Source organism: Dermacentor andersoni, chromosome 3 (genome assembly GCF_023375885.2).
Source record: "Dermacentor andersoni chromosome 3, qqDerAnde1_hic_scaffold, whole genome shotgun sequence".
NCBI lineage: Eukaryota > Metazoa > Arthropoda > Arachnida > Ixodida > Ixodidae > Dermacentor > Dermacentor andersoni.
Window position 1 is genome coordinate 196,245,717 of NC_092816.1, and position 19,057 is coordinate 196,264,773.

Genomic DNA, 19,057 nt, shown 5'->3' on the forward strand with positions numbered 1-19,057 from the left:
ATGAAGGAGGACGACATTGTCATCACTGGCTTCTCAGCCTATTTCCCGCAAGCTGACCATCTCGTCGAGTTTAAGGAGAAGCTTTATGCGGGTATTGATTTCGTCACAGAAGATGACGCTCGTTGGCCTCGAGGTATAATTCCTTGTTCTAAGCCCCCGTCGTTACCATTTACCGCATAATCTTGTTGAACTAAGGGCTAGCGTTTTCAGGAAAACGTGTCCGGTGTTCTAGCACTAAATATTCACGAAGCTTCTCATTTCCAGACAAAATATATTACGGTGTTTTACGTGTCAATACCATATCATCATTACGACACCGGAGATAGTGAGGTACTCCTGAAGAATTGTGACCATTGTGGCGAATTGGGCATTTTGGTATATATTTGAAAATATGGCAGCGCTAAAAACAGACACGGACGGACAAGGAACGACAAGGACGAGCGCTGAACTTGCTACAACATGATTGTGAATGGTTCACGAAAATATACGTGCTGTCCAAGTCAGGGATTATCATCTGCGCATGCGTAAATATGCCAGGTCTTTGTCTGCAAGGCTTGTGGTTGCCCTTCCCAAGTCTAGAGATCCGCTCAGATTTTGCCACTTCCTGTGTTAGACGCGTTTTACTCGTCTTGATAACGGAAGTGTGTCCAAGATTCGGTGAACTGTCATTGCAAGTGAGACAATGACTTTCCAGCAAACCTTAAAGAATATTTTCCTTTTCTCGTATTTTTTTCGTTGTTTGCGTGCTCCGTTAGCCTATCGTTAACACATCTCCCAGTTCGGCAAACGTACACTTTTCCTCAACCTAAAGGAATTTCGTTAACCACGCCTTCTGCGCACTCAACAAAAGACCACCTCTGCTCGGTGCCGCTGTCACGCTGCTGGGTTGCCGCCGGGTCGGTCAACATGCAAAGCGTTGACAGCTTGTGGTTGCAGAGAACACTACATGGACGTCCTAACGCCTGGCCACCTTTTTCAGGTTGTACGATAGCATGTGAATGTAAGGCATCACGGCTACCTTGTGCCTCCGCTGTGCGCGAGCCTCGCACGATTTCGCCTTTGTACGCATCTTTTTTAAAAGGCCCTCTGCGACTGAAAGGAGGAGGTGCTGAGAATACCCGGCGCCCAGCAATCTTTCGGCTTGATGGCTGAACGCATCTGATCTACAGTTCGGGCAAGATTTACTAAGAGCGTTCTTTGGGCGTTGCGTGGCAATAGCTCGTTTAACAAACTTAGTTTGGGTGGGCTTGCAAGGTAGAAGTGGCTTATTGGCGCGCGGTTCATAGCTACAGCAGACTCCAAGACATCTAAACCGGAACTGGATATCTAAAAATCTGATTTGGCCATTGACGTTGGAATTTGTGCGCTCGATCAAGCGGGTTCATTGCATCCTTGAACATAGCCAACACCTTCCTACTTTCACATTAAATGGCCTGCGCTTCACAATTTAAAACAACCAAGAAATAATGGACAAAGGGGAACGCTTTAAGAACATTCTTGTCTGTCAACAAGGCATGTAAGGAACGATGGGAACGAGCAAGTACTAAGTCATTAAGGACTGGGGTGATGCAGGACCCAATGCATACGCCCTGCTTTTGCGAGTGTGGTGTCCCTTCAAACTCGATGTACGTTGACTGCAAATAAAACGTTAAGAGTTCTAAAAAGCCGCGAACTGAAACCCCTGTTGCATTTTGAAAAGCAATGGAACCATATTTGTCGATAGAATGCTCAACGCTTTCAAGAATGAGGTAATGGGTGAATAATAAAAGAAACCTAAATAGTCAATTGAGAAAGTATGACATATTTTGTCAGTGTAAGGCCTAAATTATTCTACGACCTGGTTAGAGTAGCTTACAATGAAAGGGTCATCTGGAGATAAAACCTTAAGATAACGCTGCAGGAAAAGAGGAACAGTCTGCTGCCAGATTCTCCATTCAGATAAAATTTCCCTTACTTATACATCAGCCTTGTGTGTTCTCACGCTAAAAAAGACCTTTGGCATATTTATGCATGCGCAGATGATAACCCCTGGCTCCAGCAGCACGTATAGTATCCTGAACCATTCACGATCATGTTGATGGAAGTTAAGCGCTTGTGCTGGTCATCCTGGCTTCATCCGTCTCTTTTCTTTTAGCGCTGCCGCCTTTTCAAGTTTTGACCATCAGGGTTGCTTTAACGTGCACCTCAATATAGGTACTCGGGCGTTTTTGAGTGTTGAGTCCAAAGAAATGCGGCCACCAAGGCCACGATCTTGCCCACAACCTCGAGATTAGCGGCCTAACTCCATATCCACTGGACCATCGCAGCAAGTTCCTAGTTGTATTCGAATCTTCATTTGCATGAGATGATGCAGGCATTGGAAGCTTATCACTGCAGTTGAAAAGACAAATGTGCAATCATTGCAATCTACCGGTTCTAAAATATGGAGTATAAAGATGGCGGTTAACAAAGAAGCTCGAGAACAAGTTATGAACTGCAGGAGTGTGTGGAATAGGACTAGTTGGTTCATGACGAAGGGGGTATAAATTCGCCGACAATGATGAAACACCCTTATGCGAAATGAAAGCGCCGCTGCAAACCTGTTTTCATTTTGTGGCAGCTGACGTGGACAATCTGTCTCGTGGGGCATAATGCGAACGGAGCGAAGTGTGGCGCGACTGCCTCGCTAATGAGGAGATCACGAAAGGAAGCACGCGATTCAGGGCGGCCGCTGCGGAAAACCTCCGCTCATGCAGCGGTTTCTTTCCATACAGACGACGCGCGCTACTATGGCGCAATCTCGTAGCCATTGTCGCCGCAAATCTTTTCGTCGCCGCGGCAGTACGACTGTCTTCTCACGCTTTCGCCATACCCTCCTTCTCGGCTTTTCTCCTCGTGCTCTCTTCCCTTTCGCCACTTTTTTCATTCCCCACTCCGCTCCGCATTCGCTCTCATCTTTCACTGTGCTCGCTCGCTTAGTTACGAGGTAGGAGACCAATGCTCGCGCGAAGGATAGGACGAAAGCGGAGACAACGAAGACAGTGCGACTATTAGTCAATGCTGTGTACGTCCTCTCTGCTTTCATCCTGTCGTTCGCGCAGGGTATACCCCCGCCAACAAGATAAGGACCGCGCGAAGAGCGACGTAATGAAAAATATTAGGCGTACTATTAGGCGAGAAGAGGAGAGCGGTGTGGATCAGAAAGCAAACGTGGATAGCCGTTGGTATGGCTAACGTTAAAGGGCCCCTCACCAGTTCTGGCCATTTATAGCTGACAAGCTCAGAGCATACAATGCGCACCAACGATCGCGTTTGCAAAGAATTACATCGCTACGCTGCGCGGAAAGGTCTGAAATTTCAATCCGAATGCCGTTTTCTCTTCTCCTCGCGGCCGCTGTGTTCCAAGCCGGACGGTGGTGTACTCGCGTCCCTGCGCCTACGTACGCGGGTCCGCATTGTGCCATCGCTTGCGTTGACACGTGGCTTCGAAAATTATTCAAGGCACCATCTGTTATTTGTGTGATCTGTTGCTTCAATTGACGAATGGAAGTTTAGAGAAATAACAAAACACACAGACGAAATGTCTGCGTGTTTTATGTTTTACTTCGTACCAAAGAAAGAGAGATGTACTTCCGCTTCGTCTGCTTCTTCACACGTCGTGAAGTCGCTTGCGCAGGTACCACAACTATGCCATTTTCGACCGCGTTCCAGCGCGTAATCATGCTGTGCGATCCGCTTGTTCTGCCTCTGTGTTCGTGTAGCACTGAACTATACCGCTAGTCATGTGTACTTGTGCACAGCGCGCAAAATCGTGCGCTGCGTGAAACCAGACAATCACAGCAGCTTGTGCGCAGAGCCGAAAAAGAAGCGAGGAGAAAGAAATAAAGGCGGTGCCCGTGACGTATGCGTATGTGACCCTCGAGGTCCGGTATGGTAGAAAGCAGGGAAGGAATTTCGCTAGCGGAGACTAGACGGGGCGAGTGGAGAGAGTGTCTCACTGTGCAGTGGTGCTCGCCTCCTGAAATCATGGGTTCCAGGCGCTGATATGTTTCTATCTCGGCTAATAATGAGTTCATTTGAAAACTTTTTGCAGCAGAACACTCCCTAGAGGCCGCGAACCACTTTCAGCGTATGACCAACATTTGCTATGGGGCCTGGTGAGGGGCCCTTTAAGCTAAAAAAATGAAGATGGAAGGCCGCGTAATGCGTAGCGGAGATAACCGGTGGACCATTAAAGTTTCGGCATAGGGGCCAAGAGGAGGGAAGTGCAGTGGAGCACGGCAGATAATAAGGTGGGGTTGTGAAATTAGAAAATTTGCAGGAGCCAGTTGGTATCGGCTACGGCAATACCATTTTAACTGTAAATCGCTGGCAGAGGGCTTAGTCCTGCAGTTGACATAAAAATAGGCTGATGACAATGATGATGATGTTGTTGTTGATGATGATGATAGAGAGTTATAAACCGGCGTGTTTTGAAACGAAACATAAACGTATTACTTACGTAGAGAAGCAGCCTTGTCCTCACTGTGCATGCTCTGAAAGGTATCGGATTCCCAAGGTATACATACACTATATTCCTATACGTCATTTGGGGCTTTTAACGTACGTAATATCTACATCCGCTAAGAAATACAGTTGTTTTAACACAGCGGCACGCAGCGCTCCCTGTTTAACGTGAATTGGCGTAATGTCTGCGCTCCCATTGTCGTTGATCGCCAGTAACTCTTGAAATGAGCGTCCGCTTCCTCTAAAATCTTTAATCACTAGTTATGAGCGCATAGGGCCCACAATGTTTAATTCGTACTCTGATTCCGGCTCCGTAGGCCTAAAAAGACGCGTCTCCGTAGAAATGACAGGATGCTTCCTAGTGTACTTTCCTAACATGTTTGGCACGACACTCTAGTTGTTGCCCTGTGTTTTAACAACCTGCTTACGTTTGCGTTCCACTACGTTAAGCTAAAAGTCTTCACGGACAAGCACTGTAACATCCCACAAAGGTGCCTGCATTTACCGTAGATAAGAAAACAAAGACTATTCTAAAAGTGTCTAGTAATTGCATATGCGGCGATAAAACATGTTCCATTACACAGCGTGAAAGAGATGAAAGGAAAGAAAAGACTGGGAGTTTAACGAATATCTCATGGCTGCCCTGTACTGTGGGAAGGTTAAAAGGGTTAAAATAGAAAAGGGCTAAATAGAACAAAAGACATTCACGAAAGTATTGTTTCAGCCTATATATGTGCAAGCGCTGCTCTGTAGAGTGTGACGAAACTTTTACGTAGTGATACAAAATGATGTTGAGCGCGATACAAAGGAAGTCAGCGTGACAAAGTACGGCGTGACATAGTCACACGATGTCTAACAAACCCGTTATCTTAAAAAATAATTTAAGTCGAGACGAGTGTCGGAAATTGTAGATTTCTGAGAGTTCACGGCATGTCAGCTCACGTAGCGGGAATTACTAGGTCGTTCGACTACTTCAAGAATACAACAAAATCATTTCGCCTTCTGTTGCTTTTCTATCCGTCTCCTAACTACCAGATTGACTGGCCGGTCTAAAATACGTTGCCGCGTTACCAAAATAAATACTTGTTACGAATATCTGGGCTTCAATTAGCGAAGAGCTGCGCCTTGGGAGAGCAGATGTATCCAGAAATTACCCAGCATAAAAGTAATTGTAATGTCATTCTTGAAACGCAGGCTAGCGAGCTAGATATGGCTCATGCTCTAAGGCTCATGTGTCAGCCAGCCCTTGTTTCATTAACTTACACAGTCGAAAAGTAAAGCTGTGCTCCTGAATCATAGGAGTAATTTTCTTCTTGTTTTGTTTCCTCCTTCTATATTAGTTGGGAGATCGCGTATGCGAAAGGGCTCGCAAAAAGAGGTGCTTACGCGTCTCTGCTTCAAACGAACAGCGAGCTGTACCTTCACATTCAGAAATCTGCGTTCTTGTCGGTCGTCGGCAGGGAGCCAGGCCTATTGACGCAAGGGAAACGCTCTCTACTATCCAGAGATTTCTGCCGAAGCTTTCACGGCAGCCGCAAACAAAAGAAAAAAAAGAAACGAAAGGCTACTTGTTGCGCACACGTGGTCACTTCTGATGGGCATGAGCATTAATTGTACACCTGCTTCTTGTAAAAAAAGTAGCACCTTAGAAACTGGGCCATAGGTCAGCTCAGAATATAGATCGAGCCCTGACCTTGACCTGGCCAGACGAAAACTCACAATATAGTATAGAGACTGCAATATGAGACCAGTAGCGACTTTAGTTGACTTTCCTTTCGGGTAAAAGCATTTACCTATATTGCACTTTAGGCGGTTATATCTTTTCCGCAGTAAGATCAGTCGAAGAGTAAAGTTCATTTTCGCGTTTTTATTTTTATAACGTAATAGAATGGGGGGGGGGGGGCAGCAAACGGAAGTTAAGTCACTAAGAACTGCAAAGATCTAATTGGTAAAGGAAGAGCGATGGTGCTGGATTAACCACTGACTTTATTTCGTAAGAACGACGCCTCACAAGACCACATGGGCATGCGTGACAGCACTGAAAATAACTTCAGATTGACTATACGTACTTAAACGACAAATATGTTAATGTCAAGCAATATATGCCGATGTTTCATCACGGTCACAGAAGGTGATTTTCAATGCTTCGCTTTACATTATAAAAGTGTTTGCCTGCAGTTTTGCACTGGAGTTATTAATGTGTATATTACTGAAAAATGATCAGGTTAAATCCTGTAGTTTAATAATGAAAGGTAAAATGATACTGAATGTCCTCGTTTTTAGGGAGCGTGCAGTGATAAGCTAACTAAGGAGTTTGGAAATCGTTGATATGTGTTATATATGTTGTTGGGTTCCATTTAAGGCGACTCACGTGAGCATACGATAAATTGGGGGCGCTGGGTCATCTGCAGTGGCGTAGTAAGGAGAGGGGGGGGGGACACCGGCTGCCAGGTGCCAATCGGGGGGGGGGGGGTGTACTATAACATTTAAGACCCCTCTTTTTCTCCCGGTTTGAGTGGGCGTAGATGGCAAAGATCGCTCCGGTAACCAGCAGCCCGATCTCGTGTGCCCGATTTACCAGATGTGTAGTGCCGCAGAATTGTCCGCTGCAGCTTTATCACTTTCTTGCGTAATAATTACAGGAATGTGCGGGCTAAACTACTTAATTCGCTAGGTGGTCACGTTTCATGTGCGGTGCGCTCGTGGGGTGCGCTCATTGTCTTGCATCGCTCAACATACACACTGGCGATTTGCCTCTTGGGTCTGTCTTCCTTGCAGTCCGCGCTATATTAGAATAGGACCTATTAAATAACTGACTCACACAGGAAAATTACAGAGGAATTGAAATGAATTACAGAGGAGACCTTGCAATTCGATAATTGAGCACCTGAAGTCGTATTAACTCAACAAAAACTTCTCTAAACAAAATCGTCTTGGGTGTTATAGCCTGCAGTATTTTACCGCTGTGGACGGCCCAGTATGGTAGTACCGAAATAAATATGAAATAATGCGCCAATGACGTCGATCACTTTATGATATTCATTGCGAGTGCAGAACAACAGTAGCGCAAGCATTCCTTGGCACTGGTTTAATAAGATTGGCTTGAAAATCGTTTGACAAGATTGGTTTAGGCTAGCATGCCCGCAAGGCTTTGACAATCGTTTCGGAACCGCCGTGCACCGCCAATACGTTGACCCTGCCGGGTTGCTGACAGAAACGTACTAGGGTTAGGTCGTGAGCAGTTTTTCTAAGCAAACTCAGACGAACATTGAAGCGGTAGGTGTGGCCAACCGGCATAGCGCATCCCGTCCAGCTGGCGTCTGTGAACGGAATAAATGGACCGAAGTTTGTCTAACTGCCGCGATTGTCTTGTCACCAGCTGCTCACCACTGTCTAGAAGGCGCCAGGGAAAGCGCCGTCGGATGAGAAGGGAAGGTACCTTTCGAAAAGAATCAAACACCTACAGAAATAATAAACAAACAGTGGCCCCACTGAAATGGCTATGCGGTCCCTTGTCCGTTTTCTCGTACACAATGACCTCAGAATTCTGCAGTCCAATAAATTACTCCGGTTAGTGGTCGTCTTAGGATCACTAACCGGAGGCACTTATTGAATACCAAGGAGAGACATCTTGGCAAGATAGTTGGGGCCTCTCGACAGAGAATTTGATGAAATTTTCAGCTGTTTATCTTTTCGTAATTTTTGCAATATTTCACGGCAAGCTGTTTCTCTAAAAGAATTGAATTGATACAGTGTGTCCCACGAAATTTCAGCCAAATTTTGCAAATATACAAATGCGACTTAGCTTGACAAAACTAACGTCATGTTGTTTGCCTTCCCTTGGAGATAATCAGATTGTCTTTTGTATTCCACCTAATTACACAATTGGCCTCAATTATGTAATCACCTTCTAAAATATTATATTTAGATGAAAAGCGCCAATGAGAAAATTGTGCAGCAACATGAAAAGATCCCGAAACAGGTTTCTGTTGCTCAGTAGGTGCTGCATAAAAGCGTTTTGTGAAATTGAAAGAAGCCCGCGAATGCATACAGTCATGCAGCCAATCGCTCCGCCATTTTTCATGGATTGGAGGCCTTCTTTCCTGTCTCAAAAACACTTCTGTGTGGCACTTATTGAGCAACAAAACACTGTATCGACAATTTTTCACGTTGGTGCACCATTTTCTCATTGACGGTTTTCATCTAATTATAACATTTGAAAAGTTGATAAACGAATTAAGGCTAATTATGTAATTAGGAGGATCCGAAAAATAATTGATGTAGTGCTAAGTGACCTCAAACAGCAATACTCGTCCAGCTACGTGGCATTCGCATATTCTTAAAGTTCGGCTAAATTTAGGTGGGCCACCCTGTATATGTTCAAGTGTAGCGCTCGTTCAGGACAGCATTTTCTGAAAAAATTTGACAAAATTTAATGAGAAGCCTTGAGTTGTGACCCAGTTACCGGTGTGTATTGATACGTTGACGATTTTGATCTTATTTGAGATTTCAAACCAAGTGACTGCTTAGATTATCCTAGTTATCCGAAGATCTAGTGATCTACGTTTCGCTCATGAAGCGCCATAGAAACAATCCGTTAGGCTTTAAAAAGTGTGGTTATGCTTCTACAACCATGGTGGTAGAATGATGTCATAATTTCTGCTGTACTTACAGTCCGACGACAAAAAAAAGAGGCGGTTATCACATGGTTCGCCTCACTCGAAATTTCTTAGGCGAGGTATGTCTAAAACGTGCCTGTACAGTGCATTATAAAAGGGTTATGCGCACCAGACGAGAAACCGTTTGGACAAACAAGCTGACAGACTGTTGATGGCAAGTAGCCATCAATCTCTGATCACAGCTTTGCTGGAATTATTACACAGGCGGCAAAAAATGAAACAAAGAAACCATAGTGATCGCGAAGTGCGCAAGCAGGAAACTTGGAATGCAGTTGTAATGGCGTCCCCACGCGGCATTTTACGCAGACTGAAAATGATTGCTGCTATGAACGCCGTCAGACTATCTTGCTGTATGCCTTGCAAGATATGGCTAGCATAGTTTCGCAGCACGGTTCCCGAAATTCCTAGTTTGCCACTGCACAAGTGAAAAAGTATAGCAGATGCGACACGTGTGTTTATGATAACCTTGTTACCTGTCGTATAGAATACATAGTGCAGTCGGGTGCGTGCATACACGATAGGATGCTTGAACGTAGCAATTTTCTCATAAGCACGCGCAGCAGTCTTCCGATACGTCGTAAACAGTCAGGTTGCATTCCTCTCTTCAGTAACTTTCGATCGTTGGAAAAGAAGAGGTAACAGGAAGGAGCTATTAGAAGCCTTTCACAGCTACGAACTCGGGCCGTACAAGTGTGTTAGCGCGCCATCGTTGTTCCTGAGAAGTAAAGCTTCGCTTTCTAGACAGAAGTTGTCGTTTGTAGTAAGGAGGATTACCCTGATGTGACTTACAGTGCTGTCATGTATGCTGCGTTTGGTCTCGCAGGGACATCGTTTTTATCAAATAAAGTCAGTTTTTAGTTCAAGATCCTCCCGCACTTCTTGCCTGTTTCTCTCTCATTACATTTTGTTTCTTTCTGATTTAATTTGCTTCTGTTGGTGGCATTTAACTACATTGTACCATTAACTAACTTGCCCGACAAGCCACTTCGTCGCTCACTATCATTTCATACTGCTTCCTCTCTTCCACTAAGCACCGCAAATTATTCATCGAACAGTTTGAATAATAATATGTCCAGGCCAGAAAATGCATGGCTGATTGATTTCTGTGGCAAAATGTCTCGAGCTCTGAGGGACGCTGTATTGTAGGGCTCCTGATGAGCTTCAACAATTTTTTAACGTGCACATAAATGTGCACGGCTACATATATATATTTTTGAGCCTTCTGAGTTGAGGCCGGGATCCAAACCCATGACCTTGTAACCAGCAGGGGAAAGGATTAGCAACTGCTATACCACGGCACATCAAAATATGATCACGTAGTGCAGAAACAAATGAACTGACTCGCATGAAGTGTTCCTTTTACAGCGAAGCAGCGAATGACTGTATCTATTGTCTCAAATTGTTACCCGCCGCGATGGACTAGTGGATGTGGTGCTGCGCAGCTGAGACCAAAGGCATGGGATCAAATCCCGGCCGCGGCGACCGCATTCAGCCAGGACGAAATGCAATAACGTCCATGTATTGTGCACTAGCTAAAGCAACTTCAATGGTCAAAGTTACTCGCGAGTACCCCAACACGGCGCGCCTCATAATCCCTCATGAAGTATTAACACATTTGTCACTCGCAGGATTTCTTGGCTTGCCTGAACGAAAGGGAACGATCCGTGACCTCTCCCGCTTCGACGCTCACTTCTTCGGCGTCAACCCAAAACAGGCGCATGTGATGGACCCCCAGGCGCGGTTGCTGCTGGAGACCACTTACGAGGCCATCGTGGATGCCGGCTACGACCCTGCGACGATGCGAGGTCGCAATGTAGGAGTCTTCATCGGCTGCTCCGACTCTGAGTCCGAGGGCGCAATTGGCGGTGACGCGGAGAATGTCGACAGCTATGTCTTGCTCGGCAACAACCGTGCCATCTTCGCAAATCGCATTTCCTACTGTTTTGACTTTAACGGTAAGCGTTTTGTAAACCTCTAAATTCTGTATACGCCATTTCACACTTAGCGGGGAACGCTGCGGAAAGTACACGCAAGTAGCCAAATCATAGAAGTTTCACATGGCGCGTTTCGCAGTGTGGTCATTTTAGGTATGATACACCTCCAGCGAAACAAATTGTGTCACATGATGCTACTGCGAATTGTGAACGCAAGGTCGCGTATAAATAATTGCCGTTTATTTGTACTTGTTCAGGCTTTCAGAATGCGAGGTACCGTGTTTTCTTCAGGTGCACACGCGCTACGTGTGATCCTTGATTTCAGAGACGTCCCACTTCGCCCATTCGGTTGCAAATAGGTTCAAGTCTGCGAAGATTACCATGGTGTAATTAGGTCATATCTTGCAACGGAAAAACAAGAGACCTAATATTACTAGAATCACATGACACACTTCTGTGCCTTTGTTTCTTACATATGGTACCTTTTGTAGTGACGCTGTAAAAAGCACCAGCGAAAACTGCGAATCACGAAACAAACACTTTATTCGGCGAACCACTGCCTCCCCAAAGAAAGGTTACATTTAAAACACAAGGATACCAGCGAGCATAGTCGGCGATCATCGGAAATCTGATCAGCCCATGAAACGCGTCGGCTTTTATTGAGATAACAATTATATGGACACTCCAGGTGCATTTCTGTCGTCGGCGTTGGCGTCGCCATCGTCGTGAGGTTCCGTATGGGTGAAAGCTTGTGAGTGTGAGCCGGCTGCCGCGATTCAATCTCGCGTGCACAAGCGAGGAACGCGCTCCAGAGGTGTGCCATCTCCTGTGGCGCGCGAGGCAATGGGGATTAGGCGAGGGAGGTGGGATGTTCTTCTCCGACAGCTGCCAGGGTGTTTCGATGTCCTCCTCAGCCCGCCGCTCTGTGCAGAGTGCAGATACTGCGGTGTTGGCCACGCGAATCGCTGACGCCGTAGGGACGTGTTGTCGGCGCTCGTGTTTCTGAAAAGCAATCTGTGATGTGGGCAAAGTGCGCGCCCGCGCGGGTCTCATCTTCAAAATAATCTGCGATGTTTGCAGAGCGTGCTTTGAGCCGGTAGCATCGTATGTGCTGTGCTTTCGACTTTTCTTTCGCGTTGAAGCGACAGATGCACACAGGTCAATTGGCTCGCAGCTGCTGCCATGATTCGTAACTCCACCGTTTTCACAAACAGGTTCCGCTGTCATTGATAGAGATGTGTTCATGCTTACCAGTGCGCACCTGACACCGTGCTGGTTAATTTGATTAAAACATGTTGACGGCCTAGTTGGTTTGAATCCATAATAGAATGTGTAAGTGCAACTGAACAAGGACGTAGAAAGCAGCAGATACACAAACATAACACTGTCTCCATGAGTCTGTTAATTTTTGAGTCACGCTTACATATTCTATCATTGTTAATTTAGTTAGTAAGCGAATGTTTCCAATAGGTGATGCAGGCGTTAAGCACTCCCTATACGTGGGCCGATCCCAGAGATAATGCAATGCGGGGCCGACTCGCGGCCTAGGTGAAGCAGGGGTTAAGCACTCCCCATGCGTGGGCCGATCCCGAAGACCGTGCAATACCAGCCGGACCCTCGGCGGAGGTGAAGCAGGCGCTAAGCACTCAGCATACATCGGCCGATCCCGAAGACAGTGCCATGCCGGGCCGACCCGCGACGGAGGTGAAGCAGGCGTTAAGCACTCCGCATACGTGTGCCAATCACGAAGATAGTGCAATGCCAGGCCGTCCTGTGGTGGAGGTGAAGCAGGCGTTAAGCGCTCCCACTACGTGGGCCGATTCTGAAGATAGTCCAATGCCAGGCCGACCCAGGGCGAAGGTGCTGTTCGCCATTAAGGTGCCCACATACACAGCTTCGCTGGTCATCCTTCTTCGCAGACTGGAAGGGCACAGGGATTTTTTTCTTCACTTTTTATGTTGGCAACGTTTTACTTTTTGTCGTCAACCGTTTTCGCGCGCTTATCACTGGTATTTGCACATGGTGCTCCCACAGAAACCGAACATTCTTCAAAGTTATCGAAGGTCATCGCTATGCTGATGCCGCGTAACGCCAATGCACTAGTACAATATTGAACTACACGAACGCTAGTGATCGTTCTGCAAAATAGGCTGAAACACGCATATGTATCGGACGTACACCCTCGCAATGTTTATAAGACGAAAGCTGTTTCATGGTCCCGTTGTGAAGTGCAGAAAATATCGTGCCACCCGAAGATGAATAGAACCGAACCAAAGCATGTGCAACCGTGTATAAGAGAAGATTGGTGATTAGCAGGGCTAATCATTGATTAATTAGTGATGATATTACGTTAAAGGACAAGAAAAGAGCAGATTATGTGAGGGAACAAACGCGAGTTAATGATATCTTAGTTGAAATCAAGAAAAAGAAATGGGCATGGGCAGGACACGTAATGAGGAGGGAAGATAACCGATGGTCATTAAGAGTTACGGAATGGATTCCAAGGGAAGGAAAGCGTAGCAGAGGGCGGCAGAAAGTTAGGTGGGCGGATGAGATTAAGAAGTTTGCAGGGACAACATGGCCACAATTAGTACATGACCGGGGTAGTTGGAGAAGTATGGGAGAGGCCTTTGCCCTGCAGTGGCCATAACCAGGCTGATGATGATGATGATTATATTAACGTGGATTAAGGTGTCTTAGGGTGTATTAATGCCGGTTAAGGTTGATTAAGGCGTATCAAAGAGGATTACCGCGGAATAAGTTAGATTAAAGTGAATGTAAGACGATTATTGTGGATTAGGGTCGACTAAGGTTGATTACGATATATTATGAAGGATTAGGGTATATTAAGGTGGATGAAGACGCATTAGGATGTATTAAGGAGGACCAAACTATATTAGGGTGGATTAAGGAGGATTGAGGTCAATTATATAGAATAACAGTAGGCTTCACAAGGTTTTCGCATTCGCGTCTCTTTAGAGATAGCTAAGGACACCCGGGAATTTTTCTTGTGTAATCCCAGGCACGTTGGGGCTTTCACTCATGTGGCGTCGTTGTGTTATGCTATGAGAGACACACTCCCGCATCTGTCATGTGGCGTAGGTGCGCTGTTGCTGCGAAGCAGTTGTGTGCGCGCGTGCCATGTTTCTGCTGGCATTCTGCTTGATGGCGTGCCTACATGAGCACCCGGCACTGCTGTGTTCGTTGGTTCTTTCTGGTATGGTCAAGCTTGCCCAATAAACAGCCTTTTTCCGTTGCTCTGACTTTGACATTGCCCGCCGCGTTCGCAACACATTGCCTCGAAAACCGGGCCGATGAGCAAGGTCTAGCGATAAAGCAGGCTGCTAAACTTAATAAGGAAGCACAGTCGCGAGTGTTGCTTGGTCTGATTAATTTTTATGGTAAATTTGTACCGAAAATGTTTGCTAGGGCGAAGCCCTCGTACTATCTTCTGAACCTGGAAAAGGGGTTCCAGTCGTCAAGTGAAACAGAAAAGGCATGTGAATAAACCAAAACGTGACTCACGCAAGATACCCTCTTGACATATTATGATCCAAAGAAGGCAAGGGGACCAAATACTACAGCAAGGGGCTTCTTTTTCATTATGAGCGTAGCCCTGCTCAGCCTTGCTCAATTCTCTGGACGTATAAGCACTTGGCATCTCGTCTTTCGCTATTTTGTAGAAAAGTATAGGACAATCCCCCTATGGTGATGCATCGCGAACTAGACAAATTCCTTCTTTGGGTTACAATACGTCAAGACGGTATCTGACGTGAGGCACGTTTTGTTTTGTTCAAAACCCCTTTCTGCGTAACTTGACCACTGGAACTCCTTTTCTTGGTTGAGAGCCTTTTATGTGCGTACCGGTGATGGCGGCAGCAAGAATGCAGCTCTGGGCGTCATAGGTAGAAGCCTACGATTACCAGTCGGTGTATGGAAAAGGCGGTGCTGTTGGAAATGCTGTCGCTCTCGCGCTTGCCGTCACTAAATGAAAAAGCTATTTCGGATTACTCCTTTTCCCTTTGCTATGGACCGGGCACCATTATGTGCTGCAGATACACAGAAGGAGACTCGCACAGATCATGTTTTGTCAAAAGTGCTTGACTACACATTGAATGGATGGAGAGCGCACGTGGCACATACTGATCTGCCTGCTTATTGCGTTAGGGAACATAAATTATCCATCAATGAGGAATGCGTCAAGTGGTATAACCATGTCATCATTCATGAATGTATACGGGAGAAAGTGTTCCGCCTATTTGTCTGGTGCTCTCTTGGCCAAGTTAAATGAGGACATTTATCGTCTAGTTCATCAATGTAGCACTTGCTGGTGGATACAAAATTCTCCACGAAAGTGCCACTGCTGATATTGGGGTGGCCGACGCTCGACGTCCCCCTAAAAACTGACGTTTGGCGCACTCCAGGCGACCCACCACACTGGTATACGACTGCAGAAAAGCTGGTTACGTCTATTGCCGATGCCCATACAGCGAAGTGGCGCTTCGAGTATACACAGTCAATCCGCCGTAGTCATACCAAGGCGGATGAGCTCATAACGTCGCTGAATAACAAGCAGCAACACAGGGAAGAGGTCGACCACCTTTCCGTTCACCGTCGCCTGGCCATGGCTTGGGCGAGTGGGCAGTCGGCGCTCTACACTGATTCAACCTTTGGCCGATATCTTAGCCTTCATTCGCAACTCTGGAAAAAGCTACCAATAAAAATTTCCTATTCGTTAACCGACCCAAGATTCTTTACTGCTTACAATATGACTCTGAAAGAACGATCGTCCGGATGCGGCGCCACCTAGACGAATCCTCCAAGCAAGGAAACTGCTGTATAAAGAAGAGCGAACGGTGCGATATAATAGCAGTGGGACATTGCCACACAGCCATAATCTGACAACGCCTTCTAACTATAATGCAATGCCATGAACCACCAACGTCAGTAATTAAGCTTGAGTGATTAGCTTTGTAAAAATTGCCTTTATGTATGATCTGCAATATTGAAATTAGAAGTTGGTCAGTTCTCAAACATTCTTCTTGATTATGAGCCTATTTTTGATACCACGTCCGGAATTATTCGCGAAATATATCTGCCACGAAATGCTCCAGCATTATAAATAAGCTTGCGCGTCGAAAAGAAAAAAAAAATGTTCAGACAAACTAATACTTCACACGGCAATACAGTTCCTTGGCGTCTGATATTTACGTTATCTGGTGGATTCATTTTTGCTGGTGAAAGTCTTGCGTCACATATTAAGGGGACAGACAAGTTGTTATCATGGTTTCGCAAATGCAGGTATATCGTAAGCAATACGAGCCTATACTCGATAGTCAGGGGCGTATGAGGAGGAATGTGTAGAGTTCTTTGCTGTATGAGAAAATGGAACACCAAGCAATCGTCTTTCTTGACTGTATTAATTTGCAGTTGACGACAATGTAACGAAAGATAGCATGACAGATCCTAGGTATAACGTTAACAGGCAAGAAGAGAGCAGTGTCATGGAGCAAGTCATTCTAGTTGGCGTTGTGGTTGACATTAAGAGGAAGGAACAGGTTTCCGCAGACTATGCAATGCATAAGGCAAACAAGCGGCGGCCGAAAGAGCTACAAAAATTGATTCCGTGAGAAGAAAAGCCCAGTCGAGGACTACAAGGAACAGGGCACTGTGAAAAAATATATAAAAGTGCCACTTTAGGGTAGTGTTTGTTAGTGCAACACAGGTGTATAAAAGATTGCAAGGAGAGGCCTTCGTCCTGCAATTAAAATATATAGGCTGTTATTGACGTTGCTCTTTTTGCAAGTGTGTGATATCGGCAATGTAAACATTTTGAATTTCAGTTGAGAGTAAGATAGTTATTGCTGCATCGCTACAAGACATGTTGAAACAACGATAATTACCATGCTTGTTTTCTGTTCTGTCGCTGCACACCGGCAGGGCCAAGCGTTGCGGTCGAGACCGCGTGCTCATCGACAATGGTGGCCCTGAACGATGCCATGATGGCACTCCGCACGGGGCAGTGCGAGGCCGCCATCGTGGGCGGCAGTCTCGTCACGCTCAAGGCTACGAAGTCGCTGGTGTACATGCACCTCGGCATGCTTGGACCAGACGGAAAGTGCAAGTCGTTTGACTCTAGGTGTACGTATCGAACCTAGCTGTGCTTCTCTTAAACAATCACGACGCTGCTCCATTTGTGTAACGACACCATAAGGCTGTAAACAGCGGCCTAATGCTTGACTTTAGCGTTGTGCTAGCTAGCTGTCAGTGCTGTCGATGAAATAGGGCAGATTCCTGCAGAGACAAAAAACGATGCAAGCATTCTCAGCAAAGAATTCAGGTGAAAAATGCAGCTCACAAATGGGCAACCACCTTAGTTTTGAACTGCAGTCATGAAACTTTCCAAGAGCTCGTTGTTTAGGAGTATTAAAACAGCTTCAATTCATGCTCTTGGGGTGGTAGATGCAGCAGTTCAGGTCATGAAGATCAAGGACTGCCCATCATTCACAAGCACCACTGGTTCCATGAGGGCGCCGTTCCCAGCGAAAACCAGGCAGGTGTCCAACCGGACAGGTTTTCCAGAAGTACCTTTTAAACTCGTCGCAAACCACATAACTTTAGCGGTAGAGTAGAATGGTAGCTTCAGCAACGGACAATCGTGTCTGTATTCCAATTGAACTTAATACGGAGTAATCTATACAGCTAACTGGGTTTGTTCGACAGCTAGTTCCGGGGACGCTACTACATTACTTATATCCTCCTGTCATTGCTCAAAATTTACGAACTCGATCGTGTTTTACAGTGTTGTAACAGGACGACCGAGGAGGTTCAAATTGTTTCGCAATAAATCACAATAGAAAGCTAAGCACTACATGTACAAGCCTGTTGGAGACGGAGAATGTTCTTTCAAACCACGGCGAAGCACTTTAAGGGAGGATATTGTTCTGATAAGGTCACATGTGAAAATAAGTTTGTAATCGCTATAATTTAATTCACAACACAATCACACTATTTAACACATAGGTGTTGGTAATCGGGGCATTTTTTTAGAAAAGCTTCTTGCGGCCATAGCTGGGCATATTTGATTGCCCGAGATGAAACCCTTAGATAATGGGACCATACGTTTTCTGATGACATTCTGATTCGGCGCGTGTGTCTTCATTATCCTGTCTTGTCTCATCACTTTTCGTGATCGATTGATTGCACGCGCCGGTGTGCATAATTTCTCGAATCATCGATAGAACGTTTAGAAAAAATAGGATCACAGCGCACTGCATGATAGTTTAGAGGGCAGGAGCCGCATTGGCGTCTCGAAGTCTTCAGTGTGACAATAATGGACAAAACTTTGACTAACAAAATAAAATACTGAGCTTTCTAATTTCCATAACCTAGACGGCATACATTACAGAACACTGCAAGTTAAAACGTTAGTTGGCGTACGACATCTAAAGAGGTGCGGCCAATAACCTAACAGTTTTTTTTTTGCGATTTCTTTTTGTTCAGCATTGAGTGCGTGGAGCTAACGATGTTTTCGTGCCGCAAACAGGCAATGGCTACGCCCGGAGTGAAACTGTAGGCGTCTTTTTTATCCAACGTGCACGAGAAGCCCGCCGTGTGTACGCCAAAGTGGTCAACGTCAAGAGCAATGCGGACGGCTACAAGAGTGGCGGTGAGTGAATCGATAAGAGGAACTTGTCACTGAGACACAGTTAAAGGCATGTCATTATGCATGCTGCACCAGCTAACTGTGCCGCTATTTTATCTAATTTAACGTAACATATATTTATAAAGGCTGATTTTAGAAGCAACAAATGAAGGGGGGGTAAGGAACCAAGGCCAGCACAACGTAAGATTGTCCCAAGCAACAAAGCACCTAATAGCGAAACGACAAAGCATGAAATACTTCAACGCAAGAGATTTTAACTTCCAAATGATTAAGCAGTAAAAAATGTCCCAAAA

General features: G+C 45.7%; 1 protein-coding gene across 1 annotated transcript in view; it reads left to right on the top strand.

Moving 5' to 3' along the window:
- LOC126524387 (fatty acid synthase-like) overlaps positions 1–19,057 on the top strand; it is a 270,389-nt gene continuing 251,332 nt past the window's right edge. Inside the window, exons 1-4 of the mRNA XM_055067059.2 lie at positions 1–133; positions 10,793–11,119; positions 17,039–17,239; positions 18,645–18,767. Coding sequence (XP_054923034.2) covers positions 1–133; positions 10,793–11,119; positions 17,039–17,239; positions 18,645–18,767 — 784 coding nt within the window. The remainder of the gene's footprint in view (positions 134–10,792; positions 11,120–17,038; positions 17,240–18,644; positions 18,768–19,057) is intronic.